Raw genomic sequence first — 22,853 nt, 5'->3', positions numbered from 1 at the left:
ACAAATGTAAAGGGGTTTATGAAGATCCTCCCAAACTGTGGCAGATGTGGTCTTCCGGAGCCTTAACGAAGAGTATGCCGGCACTCGCGATCTCAGGCAGTCCCATGTCGAGCCACTGTCACAATCGAATGCCCCACAGATTTGGATATTGCACGATTCGACGAGGAAGCCCAATGGAGACCTACAGTGAGCATCGTTCCAAACTGTCAGGTGCTGACGACGCTCTCTCACACGCCTACGCGGCGTCTTCGAGTCCGTCACGGTGATCACTCAACATCTGACGCTGTTCACGCCGCTTTTGCTCTCTTCCACGCAGCGTGACAACACTAATACCGACTGTGACCGCTCTGTCACAGAGGATAGTAACTCTTAATCATTTACGTACCCGCCGGTGGTCTGTCAGGTAGTGTATTATTTCGACACAGTCTAGTGGTGTTTATTTACAGTAGCCAGAAGGTAATGTGTTTCGTTTCAGGAACTAGCTCCTGGCTCAATACGTTGCGTTTTAGAGGACGAAACGAAGTGACCGGTACATAAGATGGAGCACTAGCAGACACCACCAACAGCACATGTAAAATAGCGTGCACCGGATGTAAATATCCAGGGATATGAAATGAAACCGTCACATAGTGTCAGTCTGAGGCAAATAAGATGTAAGCATTCACGGGTAGCATAGAAAAAGCAATCAGCATACAAAGAGATTGCTCATAAAACACTCGTGGAACCAATCCAAAAATACTGCTCAAGTGTATAGAATCCATACCAAATAGAACTAACGCGAGATACTGAACTATACAAAGAACGGCGGCACAGATAGTTACAAGTTTCTTTGGCCAGTGGGAGACCGTCACGGAGTGCTGGAAAAACTGAAATGGCGGACGCTCGAATATAGATGCAAACTATCCTGTGAGATCTACGAGTACTTACAAAATTTCAAGAATCAGTTTTTAAGTAAGGAATATGGGAATATACTACAACATATTCCTCCAGCAGCTCTGGCGGAAACAAGATTACACTAGTGTTTAAACAATTATCCTTTGCGCACTCCATACGACAATGGAAGGAGAAGAAGCTCTAGTAACGGGTATGTTGGTAAGCAAAGTCACCCAGTCAGTCCACAGTGGATTGCTGAGTACAGATGTAGAACGTAGGTGTGATTGTATAAGTTTGCTGTCAGCAGTACGAAGATACACTCATGTTCAGAAAAAAAACAGTACACCTTGCCCAGATACAGGACACTCATGTCCACACGACACGTACATTAGTATGTTCTGCAGACATTGTTAACATTTGAACCATGTTGGCCGATGGGTCAATGTCGATATCGCAGCGGAACACCACTTACCGGCAAAAGGTGCCTACGGCCCTCGTTGTCGCCATAAATAGAAGGCAATGGAACGGTGTGATTTGAGCAGACGTGCAGGATGCCTCGCAGACGTTTTTGTGAACCGCACCGCCAAGTCAGTGAGTTTGAAAGAGGGTGCATTATTAGCATGAGAGAATGTGATGCATAAATCCTGGAAATTGCTGCTCGTGTGGGACGAAGTGTTTCAGCAGTGCAACGACTGGGTGCAGAATGGTTCACGGAAGGCCGTAGAACCCGACGAGATTCCTCTGGTTGACCACCCAGACCACCCACCGAGAAGACCGATACGTCAACCGAATAGCATTTCACGACAGATCTGCACCCCCCCCCCCCCTACCCCCCCCCCCCACCCGGCTCTGGCGCAACAACGGAATACTGTAACACATTCTACTCTATCAGAGGTGACACTCTGACCAAGTTTATTATGGCATGGGTTACGTGCGCTTCGTCCACTTTGACGAATGTGCAGAATTGGTGTATGGAGCGATGTCACTGGGAACAGGAATGGCATCAGATATTGTTTTCCGACGACTCCAGGTTCTGTTTGTTTGAAAATGATTGCCGCATTTTGATTCGGCGCAGATAGGGAAAGCAGCATCACAGTGACTGCATTCGCACAAGACATATAGCGCCAGCTCAAGGCCTTATGGTGTGGGATGCTATTGGATACAACTACAAATCACAGCTGGTGCGTGTTCAAGTCTCTGTGAACAGTGTGTACTATGTGAATGACATGCTACAACCGGGGGCCATACTCTTTCTGCCCAACACCCCAGACGCCATTTTTCAGCAAGACAATGCACAACCACATGTTGCTGCACGAACGCTTGCCTTCTTGCTGTCACAGGAATTCAGCCTTTTGCCCTGGCCCGCCAGATCAGCAGATTTGTCGCCAATCGAAAATGTGTGGGATGTGGTGAAACGACGGGTGCAACGCTTTGACCCATTGCCAACCACCACATATGAACTTTGGAACGAACAGGTGAATGCATCATGCATGGCTATACTACAGGACGCAATTCGCGCCTTATACGCGTCGATGTCATCGCGCATGGAGCAAGTTACCAGGAACCATGGCGGCCGCTCTGTCCAGTAGGCAACAGGGCACACGCTGAACCGAGGAGACTGAAGCGCTTATCATTTGAGTAGAACACATTAATGTACATGTCCTGTGAATATGAACGTCCTACCTCTAATCGCTCAACGTGTTCTTTTTTTACTGATCATGACTGTATTGGATGTTATGTTCTACGTATGATTTACAAGTAGCTTCTGTATTCGATTATTTTTATGAAAAAAGAAACTGGTCAGGTGCGAGTAGGTCAGGCGCACTGAGGATTTCGTACAGACTTAATAATTTATGCAGATAATTCATGTATTTCGGGAATAGGGGATGTAGACTATTTTGCCAGTTATCGACATTGATAGTGGCAAGATATCTGTTCCAAGGATTCCAAGGCTAATAAAATTTTATCGGGATCCAGCTGCGTCAGATAGTTAAAATCCCACGAGCTATCGACCGAGCTCTGCCCAGTCATTGTCAGGTGGTAAGACTGACTGCTGTGTCGCCGTGGCCGCGTCGTTATATAGCCGCACAGCTGGCTGTGACGTCACTGGTGTTCTCTTCCTCGCCATATGTGGTAATGTTTTCATCCCGCGTCCGTCGCGCCCGTTTTAATCTTGCGATGGCCGGGTCCCAGGCTGTGCTGAGCTGCAAACCGCCGTCCTTGTTGATGGATTTTTCAGACGTTTTTATTTCAATAGCTTCTTTTATGATGCTATCCCAAAAGAAGGCTAGCCTCTTAAGCTCTCTAGCCTTCTTGCTACGCTGTCGAGATGAGAACACGATTCCACGATTTGCCGTGGTGAGCCATCACATCAACACCTCGGCAGCCAGAAGAATCTATCGTCGTGCCAGCTTCGCCCTGTTGCGGGAAAGGTTACACTGCTGGCTGGTTCTAGGCGCTACAGTCTGGAACCGCGCGACCGCTACGGTCGCAGGTTCGAATCCTGCCTCGGGCATGTATGTGTGTGACATCCTTAGGTTAGGTAGTTCTAAGTTTTAGGGGACTGATGACCTCAGATGTTTAGTCCCATAGTGCTCAGAGCCACGTTACCACTGCTGGCTATCCAATTGACAGAGGTACTCTCGCAAGCAGATTGGGAGTTGATCGACGCGGCCATCTCAGCACAACAGGTATCATCGCAAAAGAAGACCACTCAGAAATAGAAAGATAAGTTCACGCGGTAACAACAACACGGTGCAGAACGAAAATCAACAGGACGAACTGTCAACAAGACGCGGGTGCCATTTCGGCGCTTAAGAAAGGTCTTAACTTCGCACTAGCGCCTCGGAGCAACCCTATCTGTGATATTATAAGTGGGGTAGAACAAGCAATCCGCAAGACGCCTTGTGAGAGTGCAGACGAAATTCGCCGAGAAACGTGCCGTATCATTTCAAAATCTAAACCACCGAGGTCTAACTTGACTAGGGATGAACGCAATGGTCTTCACGCACTCCGCAGCGACCGCCTCATCGTGGTTCTGCCAGCTGACAAGGGCAATGCATCAGTCACTCTGAATAAAGCTGACGACGACGCCAAAATTCACTTCATTCTTGAAGAGGACACATACCGGAAACTGCCAAAGGACCCGACGTCAAGAATAATGAGGAAGACATCAGAGCTTCTAAAGCAGTCAACACTGGATGAGAGCGTTATTAAGAATTTCCTCCCTCAGGCACCGAGACCACCTTCGCTTTATGGACCGCCAAAAATCCACAAACCTGAGTCTCCTCTTTGTCCCATTGTGAACACCATTGGGTCACCCACTTACATACTGGCAAAACACCTGGACAGCCTCTTTGCGCCGCATGTGGGTCGTTGTGTGCATCACATCAAGAACACCGACGACTTTATCAACAGAATTAAACAACTGCGTCTTAGTCAAGGAGATGTAATGGTTAGTTTTGATGTGGTCTCCTTGATTACGTGCGTTCCGGTCAAAGACTGTATAGATCTGCTCTCCCAGTTATTTGATAGCACAATTGTGGGACTGTTTAAGCCCACGTTGACATCGTCGTATTTCCTACATGGCGGCCAGTATTTCGACCAGTTGGACGGCGTGGCTATGGGAAGCCCATTAGCTCCATCCTGAGCCAACCTTTTTATGGAAAAATTTGAAAACATCGCCTTCGACACGGCTCCAGCTAAGACAAGTTGCTTTTGTCGTTACGTCGATGACACTTTTATCATCTGGCCCCGTGGTCGTGAAAAACTGGGAGAATTCTTAGAACACCTGAACAGCATTCACGGCCACATCAAGTTTACGCTGGAAGTCGAGACAGATGGTGCATTGCCCTTCCTTGACGTCCTCGTTTGACGGAAAACCAATGGGCACCTCGGCCCCAGTGTCTACAGGAAACCGACACACACACAGATCGGTATCTGCACGCTCTCAGCCACCACCATCCGGCACAAAAACGTGGCTTTCTGAATACCCTCTACCATCGTGCTAAAGTCATCTCAGACGCTGAAAGTCTGCCACTAGAACTGAGCTACCTCCGAAAAGTCTTCCGGGAAAACGGGTACAGCCACGGACAGGTGTCACAGGCTGTATCTGGTGTGGCACGCAAGAAACACGCCAACAGAGAAGAGAAACACCACCGGAGAAGAAAGCAAGAGACTTGTGTTTTTGCCTTTCTGTGGTACAGTGTCAGGAAAGATTAGCCGGCTCCTGAAGAGATATAACATTTCATCGGTGTTCAGGCACCCAGCAAAAATTTGACAGCTCATGAGGCCGGTGAAGGACGAACGCCTGGAGTGTACAAGGTACCTTGTCAGTGTGGCCGTTACTACGTCGGCCAAACAGTACGCACTGTGGAGCAACGCCGGACGGAACACGAGTGGTGCTTACGCCTACGCTATGCAGAAAAATCAGCCGTGGCAGAACACGCCTTAGAAAATGGACACCGAATTCTATTCGACGAAACATCTGTCGTTATGAGGACGAAGGGATTTTGGGATAGCGTCATAAAAGAAGCTATTGAAATAAAAACGTCTGAAAAATCCATCAACAAGGACGGCGGTGTGCAGCTCAGCACAGCCTGGGACCCGGCCATCGCAAGATTAAAACGGGCGCGACGGACGCGGTATGAAAACATTACCACATATGGCGAGGAAGAGAGCGCCAGTGACGTCACAGCCAGTAGTGCGGCTATATAAGGACGCGGCCACGGCGACACAGCAGTCAGTCTTACCACCTGACAATGACTGAGCAGAGCTCGGTCGATAGCTCGTGGGATTTTAACCACCTTATGCGGCTGGAAGCCCGAGAAAATTTTATTAATACATATCGCCGCGAAACCACGCATTCATACACTGTCAAGAGTGTTTTAATTTCAATAATTACCCGGTATTGTCAGAAGGAGAGCAATCTCTATATCAGTGTAAGAAAGCTCCCAAAACTGAAGTTTTATTGCCCACATCGCAGTTTATACATATCCTGATAAATAGTTTCAGCAATGTTATATTGTCACTTTCAGACCATCGGATACATGAATTATAAAGCCACTACATGTGGCACATTGTCATCTGGCCATGGAGGCAAACTGACGGAAAAGACTTTCCCATGCAACGTGAAGAACACGAAAATAAAGGTCATAAGTGTATCGGCACGGCACAGAGGTGTCAAGTACGTCAGATAAAACACATACACCTTGACAGCAGTTTAACTATCTATTTGATGTACTTGACACCTCTATGGTTTTCTGATATGGTTATGGCTTTTATGTTAGTGTACGAGTACTTAAGTGTTGTATGGCAGTTTCTTTTCTGTGGGTTTACCTCCATGTTTTCAATAGCAAGATGACAGTGTACGACATGTAGTGGTCTTATAATTCACGTATCCGATGATCTGGAGATGCCAACGTAACTTCGCTGAAACTAGTAACCCTATACGTATCATGTACATCTACATTATCACTCTGCAATTCAAAATGAAGTGCCTGGCAGAGGGTTCATCGAACCACCTTTAATCTACTATCATTCCATTCTCGCACAGCGTCCGAGGTCTAATTTTTCTTATTTTATTGTGATGATCATTTCTCCCTATGCAGTGCCAACAAAATATTTTCACAGTCTGAGGAGAAAGTTGGTGTCATGACAAGGTCCAGCCGCAGCGAGAAACGCGTTGATTTTAATGACTGCCACCCCAATTCGTCTATTAGCTGTGATCTAGGCAATAATACTTCTATTTTGGAAACTTTTTTACATGTTAATTTTGAGTTTGAAGCTGGATAGCAAATAACAAAATAAATATTCTTTTTGTGTGATGTAATTACAAATTAACAAATTTCTCATTCTTATCCTGTCCTTGTACTGTGAATCCTTTCTTATTGCCAAATCTCATGACTCTGGTCCAACGGGAAGTACCCCGTAGGTTTTGATGAGTGTATTCGCGAGTACGAAAATATGTGACACAAATGGCTGTGTTCAGTTTTACATCGCCATGAACGTAAACCTTAATATGTGACATATATTTCAACTTGTTCGTGAGAAAAAGGGTTTAGAACAGGCAGACAGATGGACAAGAAAGAAGTGATCCTATAACGGTTCCGTTTCTACAGACTGTGTTACGGAAACCTAGGATATATGATCCTATAAGCATCTGAATGTTTTAAAGATAGATACGGAACATAAAAGTAAACTTCGTGGCACATGCTACCTGTCTGCTTACTGATTGCTGCGGCTCTTCTATCTAAAGCATCACTGCACAGCACTGATGGAAGGAGATGTAACCATTCAAAACCACCCTGGTTATTAACATCGACATCAGAACCGTTACAGGAATGAACACGTTGCTCTGCAGCAGAGGGTACGGTGTTTCGAAACTTCCTGGCACATTAAGACTGCGTGCAGGATCGGGACTCGAAACCGTGCTTTTAGCAAAAGATGCTCTTACCAAGTAAGGTACTCAGGCACGACTCAAAAACGACCTCACGGCTTCACTTCCGCCAGTACTTCGTCTCCCTCCCGCTGGTGGGCCACGGTTCAAACGCTGTCGAGATTGAGATTTTCCGTGATTGGCCTTTTCCTTCTTCATCCTTTGCCGAATTCAAACCTGTCCTCCATCTCCAGATACCTCTATGTCGACGAGATATTAAACTCTAATCTTAATTTTTTTGGAGGACGTTGTTCTTCCATCAATGAAAAATCCTGTCGTATGTGGAGACTTTCATGACTAAGAATGAGGCAGGTAAGGTTATACGCGTTATAATGTTGCCCGTGGAAGACATTATCTGAAATACAATGGCTGACGAAAAAGCGAAGCTGCCACAAGGGGAGGAGCAAACGAAGTGAGATGGTATGTGATGTCTTCTCAGTGTTTACAAAATGGAGTCAAAGTTCCAAACAACTTGGCAGTGTGAGCCAACTCATCACTGTCAGCTTACACTCCCTTTGGACTGGATGCATGCAGTGATTCACTTTGGAAGACCGTCGTAAAGTCGTTGCATCCTCTCCTGAGGGAAACTGGCCCACATGTGTTGTAAGTGGTCCTAAATATCCTGGATACTACACTCATCGGAAATGACCTCATAGCTAATTCCTTTAGTCCCATTAATCCCACACATGTTTTCGTTTTCCTTTTCTTTTTTTTAGTCATGAGTCTTCTGAGTGGTTTGATGCGGCCCGCCACGAATTCCTCTCCTGCGGCAGCCTCCTCATCTCAGAGCAGCTCTTGCAACCTACGTCCTCAGTTATTTGCTGGATGTTTTCCAGTCTCTGTCTTCCTCTACAGCTCCCTCTAGTATCATGGAGGTCATTTCCTGATGCCTTGACAGATATCATATCATTCCGCCCTTCTCCTTGTCAGTGTTTTCCTTATATTCTTTTCCTCTCCGATTCTGCGCAGAACCTCCTTACTTCTTATCTCGTTCATTACCTAATTTTGGACGTTCTTCTATAGCACGACATCTCAAATGCTTCGATTCTTTTCCGGTTTTCTCAACTGCCATGTTTCACTACCATTCAACGCTGTGCTCCAAACGCATATTCTCAGAAATTTCTTCCTCAAATTAAGGCCTATTTTTGATACTAGCAGACTTCTCTTGGCCAGGAATGCCGTTTTTGCAAGTACTAGTCTGCTTTCGATGTCCTCCTTGCTCGGTCCGTCGTTGGTTACTTTTGTTGCCTAGGCAGTAGAATTCCTTAATTTCATCTATTTCGTTACCATCAATTCTGATGTTAAGTTTCTCTCTGTCGTCATTACTTTCGTCCTATTTATATTTACTCTCAATTCATATTCTGTACTCATTACACTGCTCATTCAATTCCGCAGATCAGATAATTCTTCTTCACTTTCACTCAGGATAGCAATGTCATCAGCGAATCGTATCATTGATATTCTTTCACCTTGAATTTTAATCCCACTCCTGAACCTTTCTTTCATTTGCCTCAGTGCTTCTTCGATGTACAGATTGAACAGTAGGGGCGAAAGACTACATCCCTGTGTTACACCCTGTTTAATCTTAGCACTTCATTCTTGGTCTACTCTTATGTCTCTATAGGCTCTGAGCACTATGGGACTCAACATCTAAGGTCATAAGTCCCCTAGAACTTAGAACTACTTAAACCTAACTAACCTAAGGACATCACACACACCCATGCCCGAGGCAGGATTCTAACCTGCGACCGTAGCAGTCCCGCGGTTCCGGACTGCAGCGCCAGAACCGCACGGCCACCGCGGCCGGCTTATGTCCCTATAGCTTACCCCTATTCTTCTCAGAGTTGGAATATATTGCACCATTTGACAATGTCGGTCGCTATTTCCCGGTCAACAAATCCTACGAATGTGTCTCGATTTTTCTTTGTCGTGCTTCTATTATCAACCGCAACGTCTGAATTGGCTCTGTGGCTGCTTTACCTTTCCTAAAGCCAAACTATAGTCGCCTAACACATCGTCAATTTTCTTTCTATTAAGAACACATATCGGGATCTTGCTTGCCACTGGAGTACCTCATCATCGCGCTGACAGTCATAGAGACACATATCTGGAAAAGCATTTTTCTGCTGAAAAATGGCACTACGATACTCTCGTATGAAAGGGAACATATGAGGACGCTGGATGTCCGTGACGTGCTGTACTACTGTCAGAGTTCTACACCTGCATCTACATCTACGTACTCCGCATGGGACCGTATGGTGCATCCCTCAGTCACAATCAGCCGTGACCTGAAATCATACCCGATGGCTCCCCTTCCCCCCCCCCCCGCCCTCCCTCCGCCCCGCCCATACACACACTGGCTTGACGGTAGGCAGGGGGTAACACCGCTGTGCCGCTGCCAAGGTTGCCGGCACACTCGCCGGCGGCTGCCGCCCTGGCCAGTGCAGAAGCGCGACTCGTCGGTGAACACAGTGAGGCGCCAGTCACCCCACCCGCAACCCACGGCTCCCGGTCACGGGACAACTCCGAACTCGGTCAACTGAGCTACTGAGATGTTGTATTTTCACACCGCCACATTTCATCACATAAAATACTGATTTGAGTAATAAAAGAAGCCAAGAGCCATTTATTTGCCAATGTATAATATTTAACTATGCAATAATATTATAAACAGCCGACCAGTTGCAATGGATAAAGAAATCTTTACCTATGTTTCAACAAATTTAAATTTGTCTTCTTCAGAAGGTGGCTATTTTACATTAGTATGGACTGATGTATCATCGTCGTTTTTACAAATATCTGCATAGATCCATTTGTCCAAATTAAAATATAGCCCTGAAAATAGGGTTTGTCATGTAAATGTCGCTTGTGAGCTCTGCAACATCCATGTACTAATTTACATTTACATGACAAACCCTATTTTCAGGGCTATATTTTAATTTGGACAAATGGATCTATGCAGATATTTGTAAAAACGACGATGATACATCAGTCCATACTAATGTAAAATTGCCACCTTCTGAAGAAGACAAATTTAAATTTGTTGAAACCTAGGTAAAGATTTCTTTATCCATTGCAACTGGTCGGCTGTTTATAATATTATTACGTGGAACCGTTGCTGTTGTGCAGCTATGTTTAAAATATTTAACTATGCATTGCAATGATGTAGCTTGACGAATTACAAGGAGAAATCAATCCAGCGCTACTGACGTGCCAAAGAAACTATAGGCTAATTCAGCGCGACTGTAGAAACATCGATATTAAAGACAGACTCTTAAGACATTTGAATATTACAAAAAACAAGAGCGCAACCTATCGTCCACTGCCAGACGATATCTCTCTTTTTATCTCCTGTATAATACGGACGCACCTTTACATAGGTGTCATTATAAGATTTGTAATTTGTTTAAATCTACAGAGATATACTATTATTTTGTTGCATGTGAGACTAGTATGTGTAAAAACGCAGAGTGGTTAACGAATGAACATTTCTACATGATTTCTAAACTTTTCAAACCACTCAAGCTCTGTCATTGTTATTGACTTAAGTGTTAACATGTTATATCTGTTTTAAATCCAAGCTCGTAAATATAGTGTCAATTACTCTAAATTTACGTTCGCTTTGGTAGTTGGACAACCTTAATCATTTACTTTCTATGTGCCAAGTTCTTTTCCACAGAGCCAACCGTGTTCGAGGCGTCATTGTGAGGAAAAAAAAAATGGTTCAAATGGCTCTGAGCACTATGGGACTCAACATCTTAGGTCATAAGTCCCCTAGAACTTAGAACCACTTAAACCTAACTAACCTAAGGACATTACACACATCCATGCCCGAGGCAGGATTCGAACCTGAGACCGTAGCGGTCGCGCGGTTCCAGACTGTAGCCCCTAGAACCGCTCGGCCACCTCGGCCGGCGAGGACAAAACAGTCGAAGCCGACGTCAACATACTACTTACATTCTCCCCTTGTAATATTCTTCAAACTCAGCTTTAAACTGGCGCTTAGGTACATTTTCAGTGCGAGTGACGTCCGGGAATTTCTTAGCAAACTTTACTTCTCAAATCGCACATCGCTCGCACAAAGCCTCGCTGTTCCACAATGGTACGCGGAACTTTCTAAACGGTAAAGGGAGCCACGCAAGTATATGTTGCCTCTCCTTCTCAGTGTGATGCTTAGTTGTAATAATAATATTTCCTTACACGAGATTACGCTGTTAACGGCAACGTACGTGTGGGAGGGCAGTTATTTACTCCGATCTCTGTTAGTCTCCGGTCTCCGAGCATTGGTGTGGGGCGATACAGAATGTTGCGTAGGGGAGGCGGGGGGGGGGGGGGGGGCATTACTTGTTCTCAGGCACAGATGTGGAGGGCCTACGTCGTGCTCGGTGAACAGCAGGACGATCCATCCTAGCGGTGATCAGAGGCGGTCAGCGGGAACCTCGGAGACGAGTGTGCCCGCGCCCACGTGTTCCCGTGCAGTGCAGCGTCGGGCCACAGTCACACGCGAGTGCCCAGCAGTTCTGGATCTTGCATAATACCGCAATGGCGCTCCATTCAGACTCTGCCAGGTGCTAGTACTAGTTAAAGTCTGTCTCGCATCTGCGTGTCCTTCACACTCACTGCTCGAGATCTGACGCTGTTCACAAACCGTGTAAACCCTGCCACTCCCGGTAACAACAGCGCGAACAGTACCAACGCACTATGCTCACACAGAGAACAGCAACTCCAACAGTTTACATTCCCGCCGATGGTGTGTATGTGTATGGAATTACAGTGACATCGGACTCTGTCTTCTGAGTGCTACACTATCTTTCCCAGACAGTTTCTGAAAGATAGTGACTCATCTTCTCGCAGTCACTGTTAGTATATTTTTATTAACGTGACAAGTTTAGTGATTTTAAATCTCACAAGTCGGTCTAAAATCTTTCACATGTCATTAGCTTGTATTCCTTAAAGTCAGACATGGAAGTGATACAGAGCGGAATCAGTAAAAGGATGAACGTGCTGTTTCACTGTGGGTTAGGTCCGGTAACCCAACTCTCTTTATTGGGATCTCCATCCTCAGACGAAGTATGCGGGTGACACAACCACACTCTCCAACTGAATAGTTCTTAAATGTAAGTGTGTCTCACCCTTATCGTTCCACTGCGTTTCTGTTTCTTGCAGAGGTTGTAAAGACTTTTCTTTTCTTCAGTAGGCTATATAATATCACTTCCTTCACTAACTGATCTGCGAGGAATTTTTAGAATATTTTATGTTATCTGTAAATGCATGTATATGGATAGCTTTTCCTATGAACGTACGTCTTAAACAATTTGGTTCTGAAATGTACACAGTTGTTCGGAATGAAATGTTCTCGTCTGTTTCCAAACGACGACTACCTTCTTCTATAAGATGTGGAGCTCTCATTAGGTCCAACAAAGATAATATTAGGTGGGCGAGTAAGTTCGTAGCGCCTTTGCTTTGCACTTTGGTGTTCCAGTTGCTATGGGTATCGGCAGTCATTTCCTGTTTGTAGTTCACTGTTGCTCTTTAGGTTTACATACTCTCATTCCGTCATTTGGAGATAGTGGCTGGAGTGGTGGACGCTAGAAAGTGTTGTACACCTACTATGTCGAGAAATCGGATCGTTTCCGACATATTCTCCCCTACTAGTTCGGTACAGGGGTGCCAGCAGAGGAGGCAGCCAGAAACATATGCTACGTGTATGGCGATAATGACACAGGACGGAGCAAGGCAAGAAAATACATAGTTTTGACCTTAATAACTCCACGTTGAGGAAGACCTTCTGGATTTGATGAAGATCGTTTAAACGCAGTAATTCACAATGGTCCCCGTCAGTGTACTCGAGAACTGGGAAGTGTGATCAGCTGTGATCATACCACCATCGTGCGACATTTGCACACAATGGGGAAGGTTCAAAAATCGGGTGTAAATGTACCGCATGCTCTAAACCATAATCACAAAATTCAGCGAGTGGCCATATATGCATCTCTGCTTGCTCGTGATCAACTGCCCAGTGAACAACACCGACCATTCCTATCCTGTATCGTTAATGGTGACGAGAAACGGTGTCTTTATGCTAGCAAAAGGAAAAGAGTGGAATGGTCGAGCCCATACAAAGCAGCAACTCCCCCAACAAAGTCCTGCGCACATCCACGAAAGATAATGTAGTGCATCTGGTGGAACAGCGGTGGTGTGCTGTACTAACAATTAATTCCTCGAGGTGTAACCATCACACCTGACGTCTTGCACATGGAGTCCGTGAGCAACTACCAGAAAGTCTGTGTGAAGTGATGTTACTCCACGATAAAGCCCGGCCGCATTCTGCTAGAGTGACAAAAAAACTCAAGGAGTTTTCGGTGGTCTTGTTACTAGAAGTTACGGAATCCAGTTGCTTATGGTTCAAATGGCTCTGAGCACTATGGGACTTAACATCTATGGTCATCAGTCCCCTAGAACTTAGAACTACTTAAACCTAACTAACCTGAGGACTGCACACAACACCCAGCCATCACGAGGCAGAGAAAATCCGTGACCCCGCCGGGAATCGAACCCGGGAACCCGGGCATGGAAAGCGAGAACGCTACCGCACGAACACCCAGTTGCTTATGGTCCCGCTTCATTCGACTTTGGTGGTTGCACATGCTGGCGTAACATGCTTAATAAATTCTATTGTTTCTATTTCAAGAATCCGTTGTTCTTTGTCGTCTTGGTTCGTACGTTGATGGCAGATTACGGTAGGAGCCTGAAGATGACGCTCTTTAGAGTGGAAACTGCTAACATGTTTTGAGTAAACGACGATGGATTACAATAAAGCTGCTGGTTTCAATTGTCATTATTCAATTGTTAACAGTTATACTAAGGATTCTGAAGAGTTTCGAGCGCACATTATTTGGGAAGCAAGAGAATTGTAGCCTTCTTAAGTTGGGCAACGGCCTTGCCGCAGTGGCTATACCGGTTCCCATGAGATCACCGAAGTTAAGCGCTGTCGGGCGTCGTCGGCACTTGGATGGGTGATCATCCAGGCCTCTACGCGCTGTTGCCATTTTCAGGGGTGCACTCAGCCTCGTGATGCCAATTGAGGAGCTACTCGACCGAATACTAGTGGCTCCGGTCAAAGAAAACCATCATAACGACCGGGAGAGTGGTGTGCTGACCACACGCCCATCCTGTTCGCTTCCTCCGCTGAGGATGACACGGCGGTCGCATGGTCCCCGTAGTCCGCTCGTGGCCTGAAGACGGAGAGCTTTTTAGTGCTTCGTAAGTTGCACATAGATATTACTGTGGAGTGAGGAACGCTATCAGAAACTTCATTTCTTATGAATCGAGTGAGCGTTCGTTAACAATGATTTAGAGAGGCACAACATAAATCAGGCTGGACAGCTGAAGATTCGATCGGACACTGCCGAGTATGAAGAGCATCAGATCTTTCTTTGCCATCCCACAGCGGTTGGAACCGACTCCTGCAGCTGGAGCACGCCCGCCACTTACTTGCTGTCCTGCAGTATAGCCCTGAGGTCGCGCAGCAGAGCGTCCTTGGTGACGTCGGCGTACTCCAGCCAGAGCCCCACCTGGGCCTGCTGCACCTTGGCGGCGTTGTGGGCCTGGTCGGAGAAGAAGGGCACCACCAGCAGCGGCACGGCGTGGTACGCCGCCTCGTTGAGGCTCTGCAGGCCGCCCTGGCTGATGAACACCCGCACCTTAGGGTGGGCTGCGGAAACAACCAGATCACCTCCCAGTCAGCAGTGGGCAGCGGCTGAAGGTATGGCACACTCAGTAAGTAAAACCTAGTCAAGACGTGTTTTGCTTTCGCTAAACACAGGTTACGTAACTCTAAGATTTTGTGTGTATATATAGCTTGTGTCTCTTGTAACTGACAGCTAAGCAGCTTGATAACTCCAAGGCTAAACATACGAGGGTCATTCTATGAGCAAAGAGATAAATTGGTACAGGGAAAAAACTGTTAGTAGGTCAAGTTTCATACTTTTATGGCATTACGTTGGCATCACTGGGATGAGCCCTGATAAGCTGATGTATCAACATTGTTTTGTTCATTACCTCAAAAATACATTTCAAGATGGTGAGTCCGCTTGAAACGTCCACATCAGTTGAACAACGTTCTGTTATTCTTTTTTTTTTTTTTTTTTTTACTTGCCGAAGGCGAGAAACCAGTGTATATATACTGTAGAATGTCTTAAGTTTATGGTGAAGGTTGTACGAATCGTACAAATTTTTACTAGTAGGTAGAGCAATTCAAAAATGGTCGCGGCTCAGTGACTGGCGAACACCGTTCTGGTCGACCAGTTGCAGATTCAACTCCCTCACTTGAAAGTCGAATTGACAGCGTTTTTCGTGCCGACAGCCGTGTGACTGTGGAAATGATAGGTTATAAGGTTCAAGTTAGTACTGGTACAGTTCATAACATTATCTGTAACAAGCTGAAGTACCGCGAAACATGTGCAAGATGGGTCCCAAAGGAGTTGACGCGGCTACACAAGGAAACAAGGTTGAGAGTGTGCACAGAGCTAAAGGTACATTACGAAAGAGAAGGTGAGCACTTCCTCAACAAAATTTTGTGATGAAACTTGGGTTCACTATTATGAGCCAGAATCAAGAAGACAAAGCATGAAGTGGAAGCACACCAACTCACCTATCAAGAAAAAATTCAAAACCGAAGCATCAGCAGGAAAATTCATATTGAGGGTGTTTTGGGATGCTAAAGGTCCAGTTTTTTGTGAATATGTCGAAGAGCAGCGTACAATGAACAGCCGAAACTACTCGGATTCGCTTTTAAACAAGCTGAAGCCAGCCATAAGAGAGAGACGTCGTGGATCTCAGACTAGAGGTGTGATTATCCAGTTATACAACGCACGTCCTCATATTGCCCAACTAATCCGTGAAACCATCGACAAAATGGGCTGGGAAGTACTGCCTTATCTCCCTTACAGTCCTGATTTAGCACCTAGTGGTTTCCATTTGTTTTGTGCACTGAAGGAGGCATTACGTGGGAACAGGATGTGAAAAAGTTTGTGGGACATTGGTTTAAATATCAAGATGAAGAGTTCTTTGTAGCCGGAATAAAAAAAAAAACTTTGTAGCCCGTTGGAACAGGTGCATAAATGTTCAAGGAGATTATGTTGAAAAGTAGGAAAAGTATAGTTTAGTAAAAATAAAAGCTTTTTTCTCCAGACCAACTTGTCTCTTTATTATTGAACGACCGTAGTATGTTATGTTGTAGATTTTCATAATACCAATACTAGGAACAGTGTGGAAGGAGCTATTATCTCCAAGAGATAAAGCTTTAAGTCGTAAGGCTTCTGTTGTAAATCACTCACCTATTCATCCATCTCTTGTCCTAATAACCGTGGATAGTATCACTGTTAGATATAAATTCTGTGATCTATTCAATATGCATCTTGAAGATATGCGTAATGAATGCTAAAGCTCTCTATTTGAATGGCGAACACGAAACGTGAATAAAATCCCATTTGACAATAAAATCCAGGACACTGTTACGACTTCCTTTGCACGCTGTGTGGTTCTTCAGTGGATACAGGAGCGAGGAACAGATGCTGTTCATGAACAGATTATTGAAATATTAATTTGTTCTACATCTAATGTCAAATAGTAAAAATAGTACATAACTTTGTTGCTGTTGCCGCAGCGTCAGTTGCTAATGGTAGCTTTGAATGTTCAAACGTATACGGACACAAGAGATTTACAAATCCGTCAGTCTTCAGAACACTATCTATTCAGAAGACGTCGAGCGCTGGCCGCAATGGAAGTCTGTGGCAGCGGCGTAGTCGTTCGCGACAACGCCGTCGTGCAGCGGTGGCGGTTGTGGCTGCTGTACGAAATGCGGCGGTGGCGCAGTTATTTGAAAGTGCGGCCGACCGGATAGCGGCCGATACCGCAGATCGCAAACCGTACGAAAGCCGGGCACCAAGAACTACTTGTTCCCTCTGTGCTGTTGCACATACTGATTGGTTAGGGTTGTCAGTTAAAAATACATCGAGTAACTACCAGCGGTTTCTGGATTGTTCGCATTGTTCTAGAATATTCTGCCTGTGCAATATTAACAAGCGTAATCAACAATCAAATAAAAGAAATAAAAACAAAAATAAATAAATGCTATCGTGAACATGGGGTATCACACGCTACCGTCTGACACACCATGCCACAAACATGGACCGATACCAAACAGAAAAAGAAAAGGTTACTCTCCTAGAAAAGTTCAGCAAGTTGTAGTATCTCCTGAGAGCTTCAGACGATTTGTCTGGGTTACTTATAAGTCTAGGACACAGCGACTGTATGGTGCGAAAGAATAGACATTTTACTAACCTCAGTCACCAGACTGCCACCACCTCCTAAGGATTCGTGGGAAAAGAACTTGGACATAAGACTTTATTTAAACAATTCCATGCACCACAAGGTCAGGACTCCAACTGACTTAGTACACATCGCCACCACCAGAGGGCGCTCTCATCTGTGACGTAATCCAAGATGGCGACTCCCACTGTATTCACCACGAGGTCTGGACTCCAACCGACTTATTACATATCGTAGCCACCAGAGAGCGCCACTGTGACGTCATCCAACATGGCGACCCCACCACGTGGTGTAAGATTGTACACCCCACCCCTAAGAAAAATGACAGGAAGTTCAAAACCAGCACAATAATGGGGGAAAACCGGACTTGTCTTTATTATTATTTAAACAATATCATGCAAGTGTGTACACCATGAGATCCGAAGTCCAACTGGCTTACTACACATAGCCACCAGCAGAGGACGTCATTCAAGATGTCGGGTTTTCTCGCAAAGTTTGAATTCTGGCGGGAAGATAGGCCAATTGGGCTATGTCCTTTAACCTAACCCTCCATAAAAAAATTGGCCACAAGTTCGAATTCCAAGACGATAATCGCTCACACCTACGAAAAAGTAATCTGAAATAGGCCAGTTGGGTCACATCCACTAACCTAAGTCCACTTCATCCTACGAATTCTTGCCAAGTTTGAATTCTGGCGGTCAGTTATGTTTTCGCTGCTAAGCTATGAAAATCGTGTCAAATAAAGTATACTTGTACTAACCCTGGTCACCTCCTGTCTTATTTCAAGCAGTACGGTCATCACTTATGCTCCAACAGACTTGGTACACATCTTCGAGATGGCAACACCCAGTGCGCTCACCACTAGGTCCAGACTCCAACTGACTTAGTTCACATCGTCGCCAGCAGAGAAGGCTACCCTTGGCGCCACCGGTCAGTGGTAACCCGCATGCGTGCACTGGTCCAGAGACGGCTCATGTCACAGCCCTTGGTCGGATGACGGCAAAGTTGTTTTGCTGGACAGTGGAATCTGCCCTGACGTCACACAACCGCCGGTCCACCACGTCGCTTGCTCGACAAAGAACGGTCTCGCTAAGTTAACTGACCACGCAAGTCTCATTATTCAACCCACATGGCCGACAATCCAAGATTGTCGCGAAAACACACGCGCGTATTTGTGAGCCACCGCTCGCGCCAAGCTACCTACCTCTGCAAGTCAATCTAACACAAAGTTCCCAACTCAAATCCCTATCTAGAAAAGAAAAGTAACAACTCATATAGGTAAGAAAACGTGTTCACTATACTTCCAACTATCTAGTTTCAAGTACTTGTCAATGTCCAGACCGTCACCTCTCCCCAGGAACTGGTGCTAAGTCTGAATTCTGGCAGTAAAGAAAGGTTACTTGCGCTTCCGCCACCAACCTAAGAAAATTGTTGCAAACGAAGCTCACCATCACTAACCTAAGCCTCCAGGACGCAACCTCTTCCTAGGGGTTTCTGTTAAAAGGACTCTGCCTGCACTAGGCCCATGGATGGAGAAACAAATGTACTTTATTTAGGGATGGAGTATATGTATCACAGAACACACGCACGACATGTCCCACAGCATACAGACCTGCAAACCACCCCTACACAACTCATTTATAATGCTGTACACACACGCTTGCTAATTGTAAACCATCAAAAATAACACATTGCACAACCTACAGACATGCGAACCGCTCGTAAATAATGCTAAACATTTACATCCAAATAGCCAAACAACTCCTAATTTCCGGAAATAATTTCAGTGCAGACCTGCAAACTGCTCCTAAATAATACAGCACAATGATGTGTAGACACCCTAAGTACTCGTAACCTGTTCAAACAGCGCATATTAAGGCCTACAGACCTGCTTCCGAAATAATGCAGTCAAAGTGCGCAAGCACAGTCCACAGGCCCCCTGTCCATTGAGTACACAGGAAGTAGCGATAAGTGACATATACCTCAGATGTCAAAACGCGCACAGCCCCTGCTCAGCTTCCGCAAGCATGAGGTGACGGCACCTTCCTTTCATACGTAACACCTGAGTTGTGTTATGCACTTTTGTCGACGTCGAACTGTCCATCCCCACCCTGAGCTCTATCTTCAGGATGCCATGCTCAGGGTTGTTGATACTTACCGTTTTCTGGGATTCCTGTTCGATGCCCGGCTTACTTGGCTTCCACATATTCGTCAACTCAAGCGTCAGTGCTGGCAGCATCTGAATGCCGCTCGCTGCCTCAGCAACACAACTTGGGGTGCAGATCGTAATACGCAGCTGCAGCTCTACAAAGCCCTTGTGCTGTCCCGGCTTGATTATGGGAGTGTGGCGTATGGCTCAGCGTCGCCCTCGGCGTTGCAACTGCTGGACCCCGTTCACCACTGTGGGGTTCGACAGGCGACAGGAGCAATCCGCACCAGCCCTGTTAATAGCCTCCTTGCTGAGGCCGGAGTTCCTCCGCTTCGTATTCGGCGTCAACAATTGTTAGCCAACTATGCTGCCCACATCCGTTGTTCTCCCCGTCACCCTAACTACCGTCTCCTTTTCGCTAATGCGGCAGTCCATACCCAACACCGACGGCCTCGATCAGGCCATACCATTGGGATCCGTGTTCGGTCACTCCTTAGTGACCTCGAGTCTTTGCCTCTTCCATCTGCTTTTCAGGTCCACCCACATACATCACCTTGGTGTATTCGTCGGCCGCAGCTTCGGCTGGACCTCTCACAATGGCAAAAGGATTCAGTTCCTCCTGCAGTCTTGCGCCGCCAATTTCTTGCTCTCCTCGATGCATCCCGCGGCTCGGAGGTTATCTGTACAGATGGCTCGATGGTTGATGGCCGTGTGGGGTACGCTTACGCTCATGCGGACTATGTAGACCTGCGCTCCTTGCCGGACGGCTGCAGTGTTTACACCGCAGAGCTAACAGCCATTTTTCGTGCCCTTGAGCGTATTCGTACCAGCACTGGAAAGTCTTTTGTCATTTGCAGTGACTCTCTCAGTAGTCTACAGGCTCTTGACCAGTGCTACCCACGCCATCCCATTGTTGTTGCCATCCAGGAGTCCGTTCATGCTCTTGCACAGCGTGGACGTTCAGTGGTGTTCATATGGACACCGGGACACGTTAGGATAGCGGGAAACGAACACGCCGACAAGCTAAAGAAGCTAAAGAAGCCACCCGCAAACTGCCGTTGGAGATCGGCCTCCCGGCAACTGATCTCCGATCGGTGTTACGCCGTCGGGTCTTTGGGACGTGGGCAGACGAATGGCGCACTCTGTCTGTACCCAACAAGCTGCGGCGTGTAAAGGAGACCACGACCGTGTGGGTTTCCTCCATGCGGGCCTCTCGCAGGGATTCTGTTATTCTCTGTAGGCTCCGCATTGGTCACTCTTGGCTGACGCATGGTCATCTGCTGCGTCGAGAGGACCCCCCTCATTGTCGCTGTGGTGCAACCATGACGGTGGCCCATTTGTTGTTGGAATGTCCTCTTTTAACCGCTCTCAGGCGTGCATTTAATCTCCAGGGTGATTTATCGTCTCTTTTAGGTGACAATGTCTCTCTGGCAGATCGGGTTTTAAGTTTTATTCGCGCAAGCGGCTTTTATAGGTCCATTTAATTTTATTACATCACCCTCTTTTGTGCTGTATCTTTTACTTTGTTTTGTGTTGTAATTCGACTCCACCCTAATCTTTTAGGCTGGAGGTTTTAACGTGTTGCAGAGTGGCTGGCTCATCCTATTATTTTCGTGATCAGCCAGCCACAGTCCTCTGCTGTGCAGTTTTAATTCCTTCTGCCTTTGTTCTCTATGTAGTTTTTGTTGCTGTGCTCCGTTTTCCGTGTTGTCTTACCATTGACCATGGGGCTTTTCTTCCCCCGGAATTTTTATTTTAGTGCATCGCCTGACTGATGGATGGTTTCACTGTGCTGTGTGTTTTTATGAAGCAAGGGACCGAAGACGTTTGCAGTTTGGTCCCTTTAATCTTTAAACCAACCAACCAACCAACCAAATTCCTATCCAAATACGTGTTCACCTACACACGAGTGCTGATGTGATCGGGTGGGAGTGAAACCGCAAGCTGCAGCCGAATGCAGGCCAAAGTTGTATGTAGGCGCTGTTAATGACCAGGCTTTTATTTACACAGCGTTCACTCCAAGCAGAGCTGCGAGCATTCGGCGTTCCTCACTCTAACTGCGGTCCGGCAAAGACGCAGAAGAATTCCGTTCCACAATAGCAGAACCTGCTTTCTCCTTAGCGATTCTAATGGACCCTACATCACGTTTGACTCATGTTTCACCGCGCTTAGCTACATACTACCGTGAAGTGAGGCAGCCGCATCTCGGCTCCCATCGAAAACCGATGAAAGTTGCATTCCAAGCATCGCTCACGCCAGTCTCGTATGCCAGGCATCTTCAGGTGCCACTTGTCTTTACCATTGAAGGTAGGGTGTGTTGACACACAAACACGTTTAACCATACTTAACTATCCAGCACGGCTCTCGCCTCGCCGCGAAATGTCTGCGTGACGACTCGCCATCTAAAACATTCTCAACATTATTCTTACCTCACATCGCTCATTAAAAAAATAACACCAAGGTCAACCTCTCGGAGATGGTATAATGTCCCATAAATAGTTAATGCTCGATTTCTAGATGTCTCAGGTCGTGTGCAAGGAAATTCTTCCAATAACAGAACCTGTTTACCAAAATATCGCCTAATCCAGTCTTCCTCCCGGACATAACATTAGCCTTCCTGATCGCTACATACGCAAATGATCTCATCACTCCTATATCCCACCACAATCAATCGAGCATTCTCAGTAGCTCTTATCGAATTTACCAGTCGAATCACTAACGCCATCACTATCGAAGCACCGTCCACCTTTTCTTTCTTGGGCTCTCTCTCGTTATTTTGCGAAGACTGCTAAATTTCTTGGACAGTTCCCTCAATCTATACACCGCCGAACTGTTCTTTCTTTCTACAGACGCTACACTCAATGGTAATAAACTATTTTACACTGGTCACCATTTTTCACAGACAATTAAACATCGCAAAGTTGTTTACAGGTCATCAAATACAAACGATACTCGCAAGAATATTGGACCGTCAAACCGATCTCCAACCAGGGAATATATCACCGAGTACCGTCAATTTTTGCTGTACTTCTCGATATCAAGAACACCGCACCAGCCTCCCAA

At 46.1% G+C, this 22,853-nt stretch overlaps 1 protein-coding gene across 1 annotated transcript in view; it reads right to left on the bottom strand.

Moving 5' to 3' along the window:
- The window catches only part of LOC126094684 (UDP-glucosyltransferase 2-like), a 114,823-nt gene that overhangs the window by 10,712 nt on the left and 81,258 nt on the right, over positions 1-22,853 (bottom strand). Inside the window, exon 6 of the mRNA XM_049909205.1 lies at positions 14,804-15,023. Coding sequence (XP_049765162.1) covers positions 14,804-15,023 — 220 coding nt within the window. The remainder of the gene's footprint in view (positions 1-14,803; positions 15,024-22,853) is intronic.

This window comes from Schistocerca cancellata, chromosome 8 (assembly GCF_023864275.1).
Source record: "Schistocerca cancellata isolate TAMUIC-IGC-003103 chromosome 8, iqSchCanc2.1, whole genome shotgun sequence".
Classification (NCBI taxonomy): Eukaryota; Metazoa; Arthropoda; class Insecta; order Orthoptera; family Acrididae; genus Schistocerca; species Schistocerca cancellata.
Note: the sequence above shows the minus strand (reverse complement) of the source record. Positions and strands in the feature narration are given on the sequence as shown.